Source organism: Halichoerus grypus, chromosome 7 (assembly GCF_964656455.1).
Source record: "Halichoerus grypus chromosome 7, mHalGry1.hap1.1, whole genome shotgun sequence".
NCBI lineage: Eukaryota > Metazoa > Chordata > Mammalia > Carnivora > Phocidae > Halichoerus > Halichoerus grypus.
In genome coordinates, this window is record NC_135718.1 from 155,932,015 (window position 1) to 155,948,692 (window position 16,678).

The window sequence follows — 16,678 nt, forward strand, 5'->3', positions numbered from 1 at the left end:
AGTAATGGGGGCAAACTGCTGGTGTCTGAGCATAAACCAAGGCAGCGGCACTGAATGACTCATTGTATTCTTCATTACCACACATCGGCAGTAAAAAAAAAAAAAAAAAATTAAAAAGTCAGGTTTTGTAAGAAAACTTGATAAAGCAGCAAAAAAATATTAACATGCGATTAGTTTATTATAGTTATTTAAATGAGTTAATAAGGCCTTGTTTTAATTTCTAATATAGTATACATGAATAGATTTAACCCACATAAACAAAAACTCTTTGAGGCCCTCAATAATTCTGAAGGGTGAAAACAGGTCCTTAGACCAGAAGTGTCAGCACTGCTGGGGGAAGTCACAGGCTGTCAGGTAGCTGAAAGGGGGCCGGGGCCTTTTGCAGATATTGCATTCCCAGCTTGAGAAGCATGTCTTACTTGGAGTAGAGGGTGGGGAACATGGCTGTGTTTTCTGGGAACCCGCTCTCCTTCCAGAGACAGTCATTAGAATAAAGATGTTAATGGCCTCTGCTCACCAGAGAAACAAGACATACAGGCTCACAGCCCCTCCAAGCTACCCCTCTCCCCTGTGCACTGTACCCAGTGTTGGGGGCGGAGGGGGACACAGGTGTGTTTGTGGCCTAGAGGTGGACTCCCTTCATCCCCCGGATTCTCTTATAGTCCCTTTTCCTATTGCCTCTAAGGTGGCTCTTCCCCTCCCCAAATTAGTCACAGTTTAGCAAGGTTGAGGGAGTGGGGGGAGAGGATCAGGAGTCCACACCCTAGCCTGGCTTGCGTAGGATGGAGAGTGGGTACACTTGTCTATGTGTGTATGTGCCACTGGGCATGACTGTGTGCTTTGGTCCAGTTCCATGAACTCTCAAGTTCTCCCCAACACCAGTCCTCCTTCAGAGGTCATATCTGGTGTCTCCATTGGGGTTAGCACATTTGAGTTGTTCAAACTACTTCTCCGATCCTTTGGCAATGGCAGGGCGGCTGTGGGTGAGGCCGAGGTCTGGCACCTCTCTGTTACCTCTGGCACGGGGAAGGGAGGTGTGGAAGGCCAGGAGGGAAGGCAGGTCAACCTCGAGTGCTACTCCCCCGCTCCCCGAGGAGCCAGTAGGTCCGAACTTTGCCTTTGCCCTGGAGGGAAAAAGAAGAGGCAGTTGGGGTGGGGAGTAGCACACCTACCCACTTTCCCAAATGAGAGGAGAGGCTTAGGAATGGGAGTGGGGTTGGCTGCTTGAGAAGGGGCCTGGGGGAGCCCCTGGGACCCCAAGGATGGTGAGGGCAGGGGCTTTCTTCTCTACCTTCATTTCTACATCTCCTCGAAGCTCCAGCTCGAAACCACCAAACTCTTCCAGGACAGCCTTCGTCTCAGAAGACAAGTGGATCTTCAGGGCTGGGAAGGATAAGGCAGAAGAAGGGAAGGTGGGGGATGCAGAAATAGGAGCAGGGGAGATTAGGAACTGCAGGGGTAGAAAGATGCTTTCCTTCCTTTCATTTGGCCTAGAAAGCCTCTTAATTCAGAGTCCCACCCCTCCATGTGGAGTCTGTCCATACTGGCCTCTCCCTTAGAATTCTAGAACTGTATTGTCCAACATGGTAGCCACTAGTCACCTGTGGCTATTTAAATTTAAATTAATTAAAACTAGGGGTGCCTGGGTGGCTTAGTTAGCTAAGTGTCCGACTCTTGATTTCAGCTCAGGCCATGATCTCTGGGTCGTGAGTTCAAGCCCCACAATGGGCTCCACACTGGGCATAATTAAAAATAGCCTAATTAAAAAAAAATAATAATCGGGGCGGCTGGGTGGCTCAGTCAGTTAAGTAACTGCCTTCGGCTCAGGTCATGATCTCAGGGTCCTGGGATCGAGTCCTGCATCGGGCTCCCCGCTCACTGGGGAGTCTGCTTCTCCCTCTCCCTCTGCCTCTCCTCCTGCTGGTATTCTCCCCTCCCCGCCTTGTGCTCACTCTCCCTCTCTCTCTCAAATAAATAAAATCTTTAAAAAAATAATTAAAACTAAATACAGTTAAAAAATTCAGTGCCTCAGTTGTACTGACCACATTTTTTTTTTTATGATTTATTTATTTATTTATTTGAGAGAGAGAGAGAGCAAGAACGAGCGCACGAGCATGGGGAGGGCAGAGAGAATCTCCAGCAGACCCCCATCTGAGCATGGAGCCTGACTCAGGTCTTGGATCCTAGGACCCTGAGATCATGACCTGAGCTAAAATCAAGAGTCAGACGTTCAGCCAACTAACCACCCAGGCGCCCTGCACCACCACATTTCAAGTGATCAATATTCTCCTGTGACAGAGGCTACTGCGATGGACAGCACAGATTATTGAGTATCTTCCTCATTGCAGAAAATTCTGTTGGACAGCATTCTAGAATGTCACCAGGCTCCAGACAGACAGTGTAGCATGGTGGTTAGGGGCTCCGACTTTAGATCCTGCTCTGTCTAGTGAATCCAGTTCAGACACTTGTTTGGGGAAGTAGTCTAAACTCTGTGCCTCATTTTCCTAGTCTGTAAAATGCTGATAGTGACAGTTTCCACCCAAGGCCTTGTTATGAGGGTTAAATTTAATGCTCATCAAGTATTTAAATAGAGTCTGGTGCACAGGAAGCACTCTGTAAGTGGTTCTTGTGACTCTTGTTTAACTCAATAGTCATTTTCAGGCTGAGGGAACTGAGGCCTAGGGGAGGAGATGCGCCCCAACCGCGAGGTCAGATCTAGGCTCTGACTCCTGACCTGGTATTCCCCATACTTCTCTCGAACTTGCCCCTGCCACTCCTGGGGTCTGTATCATAGTGGCCTTGTTTTGTTGTTGAGCCATTTCTGAGAAGATGCTCCTTGAAGACTGGACCTCAGTGAGGGGCTTTCTCCTACTCTGACTGCTGGAAACACAGTGCCCAGGGAATATCTGCTGAACCAGAGCCCCTCTGGGCTCCCAAGTAGCCCTTCTCCTGCCATGAGGCTTGGATGGGGTCTGCATAAATCGCCCCCAGTGGGTCTGGGTCATCTTAGTACCCCAAGGCCTAGCACTTAGTAGTCACTCAATACATGTTTACTGAATTGAATCGCATTGAATATAGCAGGAGGGTAGAAGATCAGCAGGAAGCAAGACTAGGGAACAGGGAGGAGTCAGCATTGACGAAATACCTACTACGTGCAGGGGTTGTGCGAGCTTTTCTACAACCCTGAGACAGGTATCGTTTTATAGATAAACAGCTGAAGCTCAGAAAAGTTGAGTGACAATTATGTCCTGGTCATGTTATATGGCTTTCACACATAACTCTTCTAAGGTACGTATCTTATTCCCATCTTACAGATGAGGAAAACGGAGGCTTGAGGCCAATTGACACACAGCTGTGCGGGCTGTGGATCTAGATTCACACCTAAATGGGCTGCTTGAAGCCCCTACCACATGTAAGAGGGAGCAGAGGGGCCCGAAGGATAGGCTTCCCTTAGGGAACTGTTGAACACTGGCCTGGAAAGACTTTCGGCCATTTGGAGGAGGGGACCCGGCTCTCTGACTGGATTGGAGATGATGTGCCCACACTGACGTGGAGCCTCGGAGGAGAAAGGGCTGGGTGCCAGTACACTGGGAGGGTGCCTGCCTGAGAGGCTTTCCTCGCTCCAGCCGCACCGCCCTCTCCAGCCGGTCCCGGGCAGCCACCTTACCTTCTCCATTAGACTCCATTCTGGAAGCGGTGTTGACTGTGTCTCCAAAGAGACAGTAACGGGGCATCTTTAGCCCTACCACACCGGCACACACGGGTCCTGCAGGGAGTGGAGGCCCATCAGTGACAGGGTGGCAGAGGTGTTAAGAATGGTAGGTGGGCGGAATGGATGGGGACTGCTGGGCAGGACTCCTGGAGAGTCAAGAGGGGGGACCCGAGGCCCCTGGGAATCCAGGTGTGCATGTGTGTGATGGGTGGTGGGGAGGAGCTGGGCCTGGGGATACGTCTCCAGCCCTTGGGGACAGCTGGGCCCGGGGACAGTCCAGCCCTGGGGGCTCCCTCACCTGTGTGGATGCCGATTCGCAGGCGCAGCTCCTCCTGGGGCCGATGGCGGATGCGGAAGGAGCGCACCGCGTCCAGCAGCGCCAGGGCCATGCGGGCCACCTCCCGGGCATGCAGCAGCCCATTCCGCACGGGGAGCCCGGACACCACCATGTAGGCATCACCAATGGTCTCCACCTGTGGGGCCCGCCAGAGGACGCGGGGTATGAGCCCTGTGCTGCCCCCACACTGTGTGCACCGTCTTTGGTTCAGCACCCCATCCCCTATGTCCCTGCTCTGCCTGTTCCTGGGGCTCCAGGTAACAGTCTCTGCCCACGTCTCATGGTCTCCTCTCTCAACACTCTGCCCTTCACCTTTCTCCGACCCCGCGCATCACCACCGTCCATGTCCGTCCCCACGCCCACCCTCACCTTGTACACATCAAAGTTGTCTATGACAGCATCGAAGCAAGTGTACAGGTCATTGAGCAGGGTCACCACCTGGAGGGGAAGAGGAGCCAGGGTGGGTAGGGAGGAAGGGCCCCCACCTGGGATCGAGTGGGAACAGGGAACCAGCAGGCAGGCCTGACAGGGTGGAGATGCTAGGCCAAGCACACCTGCCTGGTCTTCACCCGGACTCACCTGCATGGGTGTGCTCTCTGCTGACAAGGCTGTGAAGCCCACGATGTCACTGAAGTAGATAGTGACACTGTCGAAGGCTTCAGCCTGGACCGTCTCCCCACGCTTCAGCTGCTCGGCCACTGAGCTGTGGGGGCAGGGACAGGTGCAGGATCAGAGCATGAGGTGGGGCCAGGAGGGGGTGGCCGGGCGACACCAGACACGGGCACTCACTGAGGCAGAATCTGGTAGAGCAGGGCCTCGGCTTTGCGTCTCTCCTCCAGGTAGGCCTGGGTCCGCTCCTCTACCAGCCCCTCCAGATTGTTGGCATACTGCTCCATGCGGGACAGCAGGTTGTCCAGGATGTTGCTGCTACTCTCCCTGAGGACCGGGGGTGGGGGGATGGGAGTGGCGGTGGGCAGGGGGGCAGTGAGAGAGGGGTAGCCGGTAGTACCCGGAAGTGTCCACCCTGGCACTCACCCTTCCCAGGCTTCATGTGAGCCCATCCCCTAACTACAGTGGGGTCCCTGGAGAGGGTTGGGGTTGGGGAGCATGGCAGGATGGGTGGGTGTGGCAGGGGAAAGTGTAGGAGGAAAGTTCCATTCATCTCTGAGACCCCAGAGTCAGGCCCCAAGCTGGAGAGATATTGGCTACTTTGTTCATCTTTGTTGTTGAACACAAGCAAGTTAGAAGGAGGTAGAGGAGGTGGAGATGGACAGGGGTCAAGCGAGGACGGAGTGTGGGCACACGGGCGGGCAAAGGGGTGTGTGGAGGGGTGGTTGGGGCAAACTGTGGCAGGGACGTCCAAGGGCTGGGGTGAGAGCCCCTGTGGAGGGTTGGGAGGCAGGGAGCTCCACTGGTTCTGCACCACTTCAGAGGAGGGGCTGGTGGGGGGGGCAATGCTGGTGGGGGGAGGGGTATGAGAGGTGGGGGACGATGGGACAGCTGGGTTATGCAGCACTCACAAAAGCGGGCTGTGAGGCTGTGGTGGGCTGGAGCGGGCTCTCTCTGCCACTGCCAGGAGAAGACTTAAGTGTGGGGCACAGGGTGGCTGTGGGGGGGTGGTGGGCTGGGAGGTACATCAGCCACCTGTTGAACTTGCGCAGCATCAGGCGAATCTGCTGGAAGGGCGGCCGCTCCTGCGGCTCCTCGGCCCAGCACCGCTGCATCAGCTGCCCCAGCTCCTCCAGGTGACTCTGCAGGGCCAGGGAGGGCCGGAAGGGGGGCTGCGCCCCCCGAGTCACACGCTCCACGATCTCTGTGTTGGGGGAAGAGGGGCTGAGGGGAGGGGCCCGCCAAGGGCCAGGGAGAGATGGTGGGGAGGTCCAGGACCAGGCTGGTGTGGCTGAGCCACGTGCCAAGGGACAGGTGTGGTGGTGTTCCCAGGGGTCCCTCACCCTGGGGCTGGGTGTAGCTGCAACTGTGGCAGGGCTAGGGGACAACATGGTTCTCTCACCTTTGGGGCTGAGGTCCAAACCTTCCACATGGAAGACACCGCGCCTTAGGGCAATCTCCTGAAGGATGATCCCAAAGCTGTACACGTCACCTGCCTGGGAGCCCCGAGCAGGGGGTGAGGCCATTCGCAGGAGCTCAGGGGCTGTCCACAACTTTTCTGCAGGTCAGAGGTCAGGAGTCATGGGGCGAAGGGCCCTAAAGCTAAGGGGTGGGGGGAAACAAGGTCCTAGAAGATGTGGCTGGAGAGATCTGGAGCCATCAAACCGAGTGCTACAGAAGAAGAAGCCTCGAGACCACTGTGTCAGGCTCCCCTTTCCACTGGAGAATGAACTGAACCAGGAGTCAGGAAAGCCGTGCCAAGCCCTTGAGAAGCCAAGCATCAGTCCCCCTGTGGGGCTGTGCTTGGAAGGAGGGGCGTCTTAGGAGTCAGAGTTAGGGCTCACTGGCATAGAGTGTGTGGCCTTGCTCTGGTTCCGGGTCCCTGAAGCTTTCCAGGCCAAAGTCGGTGATCTTGAGCACAAAGCGCCCGTCTACCACGCAGTTGGATGATTTGAGGTTGCCATGGGAGCAAATGGCCCCATTGTGTAGGAACAGCATACCCTGGGAAATTTGGGGAGGCAGAGGTCTTGGTTTTAGTGGGACCTACAATCAGGGCTGGGGAGAAGCATGCCTGGCCCCTCCCCCACATATCCCACCTTGACAATGTCATTGGTGAGAGAGTACCGGAACATCCAGTCTAAGGTGATGCTCTCATTCTCCAGAATGTCCTGCTGGGCAATGAGAGTCAGGCATGTACACTAGGGGCTCCAGGGGGGGTTGCAGAGGCCTAGTGACATAAACTGGCACGACAGGACAAAGCCTTGGGTTTACTCTAGTGCATTTGCCCCCCTCCCCCATTTTATAGATGGGGCAAATAAAGGTCAGAATGAGGGAGAAGCTTGCCTGGGGTCATATGGCCAGTGGGGGACAGAAGCAGGACTAGGCCCAGATTTCCCGAGACCCCTTGTCCCCTCACCTGCAAGCTCCCACGGGGACAGTACTCTGTGAGGATACAGATGTTGGGGGGGTCAGTGCAGGCACCTACGAACCTGGTCAGGTGTTCATTCTGTACATCCCGCATCTGCAGGTGGGAGCCGGTATCAGGAACCTGACAGAGACCTCACTCCTCACCAAGTGCCCCCCCAGGGACCCCTGTCTTCTTAATGCCCTACTCACTCTGCAGACGGTCTAAGACCCTGGTGATTCCCACCCGTGTTCTAAAGAACCCTCCCCCAGAATCTGCTCCCTGCTCACTCTGCCTCCTAATCCCTCCACCCCCCAGGGGCATCCAATACAGCCCCTCCAGGACCCGCCCCCCCCCCCCCCCAGGATACCTCCACTAGTCTCTTCTCCCACTTAGGACCTTCTCTCCCACGTACAATATGCGAGGGTCCATCCCTTTCCCGGGATACCCCGTAGTCCTCCCATAACCTTCCCATGTCCCTGGGACTCTCCCCCAGGCTACTGCCTCACTCCCCCACATTACATGCTTCAGTTCAAACAGGACTTTTCGTGTCAGCTCAATGCGCTTACGATTCACACGTTTCACAGCCACAAGGTTGCCCTGGGCAAGGAATGGAGGATGTCACTGAGATGACCCAGTGGTGGGGACTCCAATTGCTCCTGCAGGCAACTCTGGGACCGCCCTGTGCCCCGCACCCCGCCCCAGAGCCCTGCCCAGCTTTCCAAGGATGGCAGTCTTTCCCCGGCGCACCTTATAATACGCTGTCTTGGCAAACACTTGGAACTGGCCCTCTGTGGTTAGCAGGGAGCCATAATTGGAGCCTCTCTGGAGGGATGGAGAGCAGGAGGGGTGGTCAGCCCACTCTGGCCCGGTGGCCGGAGCTCTGGCCCGCCTTATCTCTGTCATCCTGCTTCTCATTCCACATCATAAAATCCTTTTCTTTTTTTTAAACATTTAAATATTTTTATTTTAAAGATTTTATTTATTTCACAGAGAGAGTGAAAGAGCACAAGCAGGGGGAGCAGGAGAAGGAGAGGGAGAAGCAGGCTCTCTGCTGAGCAGGGAGCCCGACGCGGAGCTCAATCCCAGGACCCCAGGATCATGACCTGAGCCCAAGGCAGACACTTAACCGACTGAGCCACCCAGGTGCCCCTATTTATTTCTTTTTTAAATGTATTTTCACATATACTATTTCTGAACTTTGAAAGCCGCCTGTGAAGGAGGCTCTGTGGGCATAATCTATCTGAGGTCGTCCCAGAGGGGCAATGGGACTCACCCCAGGCCACACAGCAAGTGAAGGCAGAGCGGGAACTAGGACCTTGCCCTCTGCCCTAGTACCAGGCACTGCCCCCGACCCCCACCCAGCTGTCCCCCACTCTTCCCCTTACAAGTGTTCTTACCCCACTCAGGGTCAGCCGGCTGCCTGCACTCCGGAGGTGCCTCTCAAGGCTGCTGGGCTGCACGTCCTCCCAGCGCACCCGCCACAGCTCGGAGGCCAGTTCCTTCTCCAGCTGCATCTTCCTGGGGCATGAAACCTCCATCTGAACCCATGTCTGAAGCCCTGAGCCCGGGCTGGGCAGCTTAGCAGCCCCTCCTCTGAACCCTGGGACCACTGCAGGTGCCGACAGGTGGGCGGGGCAGTCAGGAGGTGTGGGTGAAGTCCTGCCTGCCTCACGGGGACCTTGGGCAGTCACTTCATGTCTCTGAGCCTCCTGTCCTCATGGCCCAGTGTCCTGATTTGGGGACTGGCGACCTCGACATTTATTTCAAAGCATTGCCGTAAGAAGGAAAAGAAATAGCGCGTGGCGGTGCGTGGCGCACAGTCTGGGCTCAACCAGCACTGATCTTCTCCCTCCCCTCCTTGCATCCCTCTGATATTGATGTCTGCAGTTCATTTCGGCCTCCCACTGGAAGGCAGGAGTGGGGCTCTTTTACCTCCCTCCTCCACTCTGGGTTCAGCACCCAGTATAAAGCAGTGTTCATCACCCCTAGTCAACTGACTGGGCCCAGGGCCACAGGGTTTGAACCATCATTCCCCATCAGGTCTGCACGAGTCGCAAGGGAGGAGACACCAGCCCCTAGGCCAGAACCCACATGCCTGTGACGCCCAACTGCTCTGCCCAACTGCTCTGCTCTTCTCAGGGCTCCCAGACCCTTCCTGGCCCTCCTTCTCTCCTCCCTGTGTCCTAAGGCTCTTTAGTCTCCCTCCTTCCCCATCTCCTGCAGCTTTCCTCCACTGTCCCTCCACCCTTCCCACTTCCCTCCAGGTCCTTGCTACTTCCTCTGCTAGTTCTCCAAGCCTCCCGGCCTCACTCCCCACCCTCATTCCAAGACTCACCTGCATATGAAGAAGGAGGCAGTCAGAATGCTGAGCAGGGAGAGGCTCCCCACCAAAGCCAGCACTTCCAGGGAAGAAAAGTGATCTGCAGAAGAGTCCAAGTTCCAGCAAGAGAGATTTGGTTAGACATCAGGAGGAGGAAACTTCTCATAGTTAATCAGTGAACTAGGAAGATGGATGAAGGGAGGAAAAAGGCAGGAGGAGTCTCTCCAGAAAACCCTCAGTGTGGGAGAGGAGCACCTATTGGACTCCTGAAGTGGGGAAAAGAGAGAATGTCTCCAGAATGGAGGCCTGGAAGGCAAGAGGCAGTCACCTTGGTTGCAAGCTGGGTCCTCGTTGTCAAAGCCGCATTTGGGGATGTCAGGAGGTGGGTACCCCAGCGGCCAGTTCAGTTTGCACCCTGGCACGGCCACCAGCTCCTGGGAAGTCCCATTGTAGTTCAGAACAACCTATGGGAGGGCAGGAGTGGTAGGCGGGAAAGGCCTGGGGTGACGCCTCCTGTCCGGAGGAGCAGGGCTGCCTCCCACCCCCCCCACGTCTGCTTCCAGGGCCTGTATCTGGGCTGCTGTCAACAATTTAGCAAGCCCCTGCTGTGACCAGATGCAGAGGGCCTTCACAGCCATGCCATTAGAGTGGAAAAACTTGGCTCTATAAAGAAAACTCCATGTAGAACCCCAACTTGACATTCAGGGAGTTTATAATCTTGGACTGAAGCACATACAAAACAGGAAAAGACAATGTTCTCAGTCCACATTCCCAGGCCTAATCCATGTATCTCTTCTCCAGGAAGTCTTCCCCTAATGATCTGCTCCTTAGTGCTTGTGGCCCCAATTCCTTCCTGTTCCCGACTGAACTTAAAGAGCTGTACGGCCCCCAAGTTAGCCTGTCTCTGCCGAGAAAGGGTCCTGCCTATCTTAGGAGACATGGGACTTCCTGAGGGTAGGGCTGTGCTCCCTTCTCAGACATGGGGTTCCTCAAGGGTCCCCGTCATTCTGGTTGCTCCCCCAGACCAGAGCTGGGTCTCTTTTATCCCTGGATTCTCTTATCCCTCTCCAAAGGTGACCAAGCATGGTAGGGGTGACTACAGAGCAGAGATGCCCTGGCAGGGCTGTGGGGGAAGGCCGAAGGACAAGATGTCATTGACAGTTGGCACTGTCTCCTGGGGGCACAACCTTACCCTGAAAGTGCCAGTCTCAGGATGCATATCCCAGAGGGAGAAGTCAGTCTCCCGATCTCCATTGCTGTCCATTTTCAGGTATCCTGTCACACCTGGGGCATGGAGGAAGATGGCTATATTTTGAGAAAGTGGAAGTTCAGCACTTCCCCTTACCTTATCTCTATCCCCATCTTATCTCTATCCCTTGATCTTCTTTGCCTTGCCCTCCAAACATATCTAATAGTAACAAAGTATTAATAACATATATAATAACAAAAGGGACATACATTTCAGCAGTAGGAATGATTGAAGCTGGGGACTTAGGAGGACTTTTTTTTAAAGATTTTATTTATTTATTTGAGAGAGAGAGAAAGTGAGACAGAGCATGAGCAGAGCGGGGAGGGGCAGAGGAAGAGGGAGAAGCAGACTCTTCACTGAGCAGGGAGCCTTAGGCGGCCCCTGGGATCATGACCTGGTAACTGACTGAGCCACCCAGGCGCCCCACTTAGGAGGACTTCTTGAGGGAGCTAGGGAAATGGGGAAGGAGGCCCAAGGGAAGCTGTGGAAAGGACAGGCATGGGTGAGTGACCCCCTCAGCGGCTAGCTAGAGGCTTCTATGGCCTCCTGCTTGGGGCACCCCATGGTAGCCTATCTCTGTCACCTCCAGCCCCTGACCTTGGAAGCTTCGGTTCCACATCCGCTGAGTGATGGCCTCCCCATCCGTGACAGTTCCCCCACGTGCCAGAGTCTCTGTCACTGCCTGTACATAGAGCAGGAGCCCATCGTGGAAGGATGCTGGGATGGTGTTCACCTGCAGGAGTGAGCAGAGCTTGGCTGGGGTGGGATGTATGAGGGGTGGTGAGTGGGGCATTGTGGAGGAGGAAATGGAGGGCACCAGGAGCTTGGAGGAGGGTGGGAGAAAACACCCCCACAGGACAGAGATTTTTCTACTTATAAGATGCCTCCACAAATACCTCTGCTTCTGAATCCTGCCAGGCAGATAGGGCAGGACACGTCGTCCTCATTTTACTGATGAGGACTTGAGTTTCAGAGGCTGAACAACTTGTCCATGTCCCCCTTGGTCATCAGGAGAAGGGGAAGCATGGGAGGCCTGGGCATCCAGAGATGGCTAAGATGACAGGCTGGCCACCGGCAGAGGCCATGGAGTGGGGTGGGGGTGGGGGCTGGATGTCCATTCCGGAAGGTCCCAGGACCCACCCTACCAGGCCATCCTCCATGGTGAAGTTGAACTGCTTATGGGCCAAGTGTTTTAGCTGCTGCAGGAATTCCAAGTACTCAGGATTGTCCGGCTCTTTATATGTAATGATTTTGGCAGCCTGAGGAAGGGGTCAGTGGAGAGCGGAGAGCTGGGAGCTGATCCAGTCCTCCCAGTACCCTGGGGCCCACCTCCCCCAGTGCATCTCTGCTTAGCTCAAGGTCAAGTGGATGGGCTCTGTGTCATGTATCAGGTGCTGCTTGCTCCAAAGCAGGGGACCCAGTGGGATGACCTCTCAAGTTCTACTAGTCTGTGGTATTGGAATACCCTCCCACCTCAAGCCCATTCGCTCATCTTTTTGGCCTCCTAGCTCTGAAGTCTCCTAGTCCTCTATACACACCTCACCCCTCCTTCCCATCCTCACCCGCTTCCCTGAGAGCATCAAGAGCCTCTTTTTTGGAATCCTTTCAGACCCTGAGGAACCCAGTGCCCAGAAACTAGGTGCCACCAGCTCAGAGTCCCACAGCCTGGGCTTATAGCCTAGACACTTACCTGAAAGGCCTGGTGGGCACTAATATCCTGCCCATCTCCTCTCTCCCAGGGCCTGTGGGGAGCAAGGCCATGTGCACCTTGCAGGCTTTGTCCAAAGAGGTCCAGGTGGAAGAACACATAGTCCTCCCCACTTAGACCAGCTTCCATGGCCAAAAGCATCAGAGTTCTGAAGGCATCTGGGGAGCTGCATATGTAGATAACTGGGGAGGAAGAGGGGATGGTCCGAAAGAGAGAGAAGCCTGGCTCTTGGCGGAGTGGGAAGGAAGTTCACAGACTCTACACTGGTCTAGGCCGCGGCCCAAGAAAGGTGGAGAGGGCTGGGAGGAGTCGGTGGGCCGGCGTGGTGGAAGGAGCAGAGACCCGGCGAGCAGGCGAAGCGGCGCCAAAGGTGGGGAAGGTGGGGTCAGCCTCGGAGGGAGAGGAGGAGGCGGGCCAGCTGGAGAGGGGACTGGAAGGGGAGAGGGAGTGTGGAGGCGAAGATGGAGGGGGAGAGGCTGCTGGGAGGCGACCGAAAATGGAGGAGAAAAGAAGGGCTGGGCATTAAGCCGGGGGCCTCCTAAGTGGCAGGTGACGGCAGGCATCTTCTGGCGGAGGGAGCGGTGGGACGCAGATGGGGGAGGCTGGGAGCGCAGGGCCGTGGAGGCAGCCGGTAGAGGAAGGGAGGGCAATGGAGCCTTGGGCCGACGCTGGCTGGGGAACGAGGGCCGCGCGGCGCTGCAGGAAGACCGGCCCGGGCCGCCCCCTCACCTCGGCCTTTGCGCCTCACGGTCCGCAGCAGCAGGGCGTAGTGGTCGAGGTCGCCCTCGGCGAACTCCAGGTGGTCCACCGTGATGTTGAGGCGGTCCCGCACGCGCATGTACAGCCCTTCCACCACGAAGAAGCACGGCTGGTCGTCGCCGGGCCGGTAGGCGTAGAGCACCAGCGCCCGGCGCTCCCAGCCCAGCCGTCGGTGCAGCGCGGCCACCAGGTCGCCCAGCTTGGCGTGGCTGGGCCCGGCGCGGGTGGTCAGCGCGTACTCGTCCTTGGCCCCGAAGCCCAGCGCCGGGGCGCCGGCGGTCAGCAGCGGCACCCGCCAGTGCGCCGTGAAGCGCCCCACCGGGGCGGCCGCGTACACGCAGCCGGGGCCCAGGAACACCGCGGGGCTGTGCTCCCACTTGAGGTCCACGGCGGCCAGGGGCGCGGCGGTGTCGGAGCAGACGCCCCGCGCGTTCTCGCTGCTGCCCAGCACCGTGCGCACCGTCCAGCCCGGCAGCAGGTCGGGCCGCGCTCTCACCCCGGCCAGGGCCAGCTCCACGGCCGGCCCCACGCGCGCCCACGACCACGGGTACGAGGTGTTGGCCAGCGGCAGCACCACGGCCACCGTCAGGTTGCCCGCGTGGCCGCCTGGGAGCAGCGGCAGCAGGAGCAGGAGCGGGAGGGCGCCGGCGGGGCGGCCGGGGCGCAGCATGGCTTCAGCCGGCCGCTCGGCGGGCGAGCGCTCCCACCCTGGCCTCTTCGGCCCCCTCCGCGGCCCCGTCGCGGGCACCGGGCGCGCCCACCCCGGGGCACGCTGCCCCCTCCAGCGGCGTCGCTCGGTGTCGGCCGCGCGAGGGGCGCGTGGCGGGCGCTGCGGGGCAGGTGGGCGCTGGCAGCGGAGCGCGGGGCCTCGGAGGACGAGCGTGGGCGACAGCGCGAGGGTGCGTGTGTTAGGAGCAAGCATTCGGGGGAGAAGGGTGGGAGAGGGCGCGAGGGAGGGAAGGGGAGTGGAGTGTTCGTGTGCGCGCGTGAGCGGCTGCCCCGGGAGGGTGCCAGCAGGGGCGTCCGGCCGGCCCAAGTCCCCGGCCGTCCGGGGGGGACAGGGGAGGTCCTGAGCCAAGCTCCGAGTCCTTCCTCCCGCCGCTTCCCCTCCCAGGCTCGGCGACTGGAGAGCCAACCCGGGATCTTTAACTCCTTCGTCCCCGCCCCGAAGTTGCGGACATGCCCGCGCCCCCAGCCCGCGCGCTTTCCCCTGAGACCCTCCACGCCGTCCTCCTCCGAGAGCGGCGCCCTCAGAAGGGGCTTCCTCGCTGGGATCGGAAGCAGGACCAAAGGGAGACTCGTGTGGGGGCCGCGGGGGCCCATTTGCGCCCCACCTCGTCCCTCCCCCTACCTGGTTCCGTTTGGGGAAGAGAGCTGTGCTGGTTTGGGATCTTGGCAAGAAAAGGTGTGAGTGTACGGAAGTGTGTGTGTCTGGGGTGGACGGGAGGGTGGCGGGTTTCTGGAAGGGCGTTAAAGTAGGTGAGCCCAGGGTGCCCGTGACTCAGTACATCCAGGACCGCCCCCGCCCCCCCAGCTTCCAGATAGAGCAGACTGACGGAGAGAACGGACCCAGTGGAAGGGCGGAGTTAACCCTTTAGTTCCCAAATGGTTCTAGGAAGGGGGAGAAGAGCGTGCGGTGGCTGGAGTGGGGAGGAGGAGAGTGGTGACCCCGGGGCCGCTCCCGGAAGGTGAGTGTGAGTTTGTTTGAGGGGGATTGTTAAAATGGGATTTGCGGTGACGGTGGGAGGCGGTGTTGGAAATGACCGGTGGAGGCGTCCCCTGGGGAGAGGGTTGGGGGTCCCCCCGCTGTGGCATCAGTCTGCCCTCTCGCGGCCAGCAGGGGTCACTGACGCAGCTGCGCCGCCACCCTCTCCGAGCCTGTGCCTGGACTGAGCCCAACACCTGCAAACTTTCCTTCAGCAAACCGACTTGAAGCGCCGGCTAAATGCTGAGGGTATGAAGGTAAATATATGTATAGTCGTGCCTTGGAGGAGCTCTGCTTGGGACAAATAGCCATAATGTAATCTGATTGAGGACCACAACAGAGAGATGGATAAATTGCTAAGAGGCCCAGATAGGACTTCTGCTTGCTTTGGGGGCCAGGAAAATCTCCAAAGAGAAATAATTCAGCAAGAGTAGAATGATGAGCAAGGTATTCTGTGCAGAAAGAGCAGAATACTGAAGTATATTTCCTGTATCAGGAATTTGGGGGGAATTTTAGGACCATTTTTTCTTATGGTCTAGAACAAATAGTAGCCGTTGGACCAACTACAGATGGCCGGAATGTTTTGTTTGGCCTGCATTCTCTTTCTCTATGTTTGACTTAATTGCCTACACTTAAAAATCAGCAGATGAGGGGCACCAGGCTGGCTCAGTCAGCGGAGGGTGGGACTTTCTTTCTTTCTTTCTTTTCTTTCTTTCTTTCTTTCTTTCTTTCTTTCTTTCTTTTCTTTCTTTCTTTCTTTCTTTCTTTCTTTTCTTTCTTTCTTTCTTTCTTTCTTTTTTTAATTTTTAAAGATTTATTTATTTAGTAGAGAGAGAGACCGAGAAAGAAAACGGGGTGGGGAGGGGCAGAGGGAGAGAGAGAACCTCAAGTAGATTCCCCACTGAGCACAGAGCCCCTCACAAGGCTCAACCCCAGGACTCCCAGATCATGACCTGAGCTGAAATCAAGAGTCCATGCTCAACCAACTGAGCCACCCAGCCACCCCGGGTGGGACTCTTGATCTCTGTGTCCTGAGTTCAAGCCCCAAATTGGGCATAGAGCTCACTTTAAAAAAAAAAAAGTAAAAAAAAAAAAAAAAAAAATTAGTAGATGACACATAAATATTTGGATTTCTGACTTGTCTTGAAATACTAGAGAGCTGGCAATAGCTAAGTCCTGCATCCCTTCCTTGAGCTGAGTCTAGTTCATCACAGTTCCTATCCATCCTGTTCACTCATCTGCTTTACCTGCCTGGCTGCTGTAGGAGTTTGTATTTTGAATCCTGATCCATGATGTAAGGTGTGTGCTTGTAGGAATGACTGAAGAGAGGGGTGCCTGGGTGCCTTCAGCTCAGGTCATGACCCCAAGGTCCTGGGATCAAGCTCCCTGTCGCCTGCTTCTCCCTCTCCCTCTGCCTGTGGTTCCCCCTGCTTGTGCTCTCTCTCTCTCTGACAAATAAATAAAAATCATAAAAAAAAAGGAATGACTGAGGAGAGGCAAGAGAGGGCAGCAGAGGGCAGGTCATGCAAGCTTTTGTGTGATAGGCATAATGTTCCTCCTGTATGGGGTGCTCCAGAGGCTAATACAGGTAGATAGGAAATTGGGAAACTTTTTTGAGGGGAGGGACTTAAAAAAAACTAGCTTTATTGAGATATAAGTGATACGGCATAAACTGTACATATTTAATGTATACAACTGATGAGTTTGGACATATGTATACACCTGTGAAACCATCACCACAATATCAAGGTAATAAACATATCCATCACCTCAAACGTTTCCTTCTGTCCTTTCGTGTGTGTGTGTGTGTGTGTGTGTGTGTGTGTATTAAGAACAGTTAACATGAGATCTACCCTCCTAAAATTTTTTTTA

At 56.1% G+C, this 16,678-nt stretch overlaps 1 protein-coding gene across 7 annotated transcripts; it reads right to left on the bottom strand.

Moving 5' to 3' along the window:
* Positions 1–157: 157 nt before the first annotated feature.
* On the bottom strand, positions 158–14,600 carry NPR1 (natriuretic peptide receptor 1). Of its 7 annotated transcripts, none has more exons than XM_078078642.1 (22): positions 13,072–14,594; positions 12,325–12,524; positions 11,780–11,893; positions 11,232–11,367; positions 10,578–10,669; positions 9,714–9,849; positions 9,401–9,485; positions 8,463–8,583; positions 7,813–7,887; positions 7,585–7,662; positions 7,075–7,179; positions 6,755–6,829; positions 6,503–6,659; positions 6,061–6,216; positions 5,694–5,862; positions 4,839–4,985; positions 4,629–4,752; positions 4,419–4,487; positions 4,011–4,185; positions 3,668–3,766; positions 1,292–1,383; positions 158–1,124 (listed from the first exon to the last, which is right to left on the bottom strand). In XM_078078642.1, the coding sequence occupies exons 1-22, from the start codon at positions 14,021–14,023 to the stop codon at positions 1,062–1,064; spliced, it is 3,420 nt and encodes a 1,139-aa protein (XP_077934768.1). In that variant the 5' UTR covers positions 14,024–14,594; the 3' UTR covers positions 158–1,061. The 7 variants fall into 7 exon arrangements, with proteins under 7 accessions (XP_077934768.1, XP_035922769.1, XP_077934764.1 ...); XM_036066876.2 differs by having other exon boundaries at positions 6,755–6,826; positions 13,072–14,593; XM_078078638.1 differs by having other exon boundaries at positions 5,694–6,216; positions 13,072–14,595.
* Positions 14,601–16,678: the final 2,078 nt, after the last annotated feature.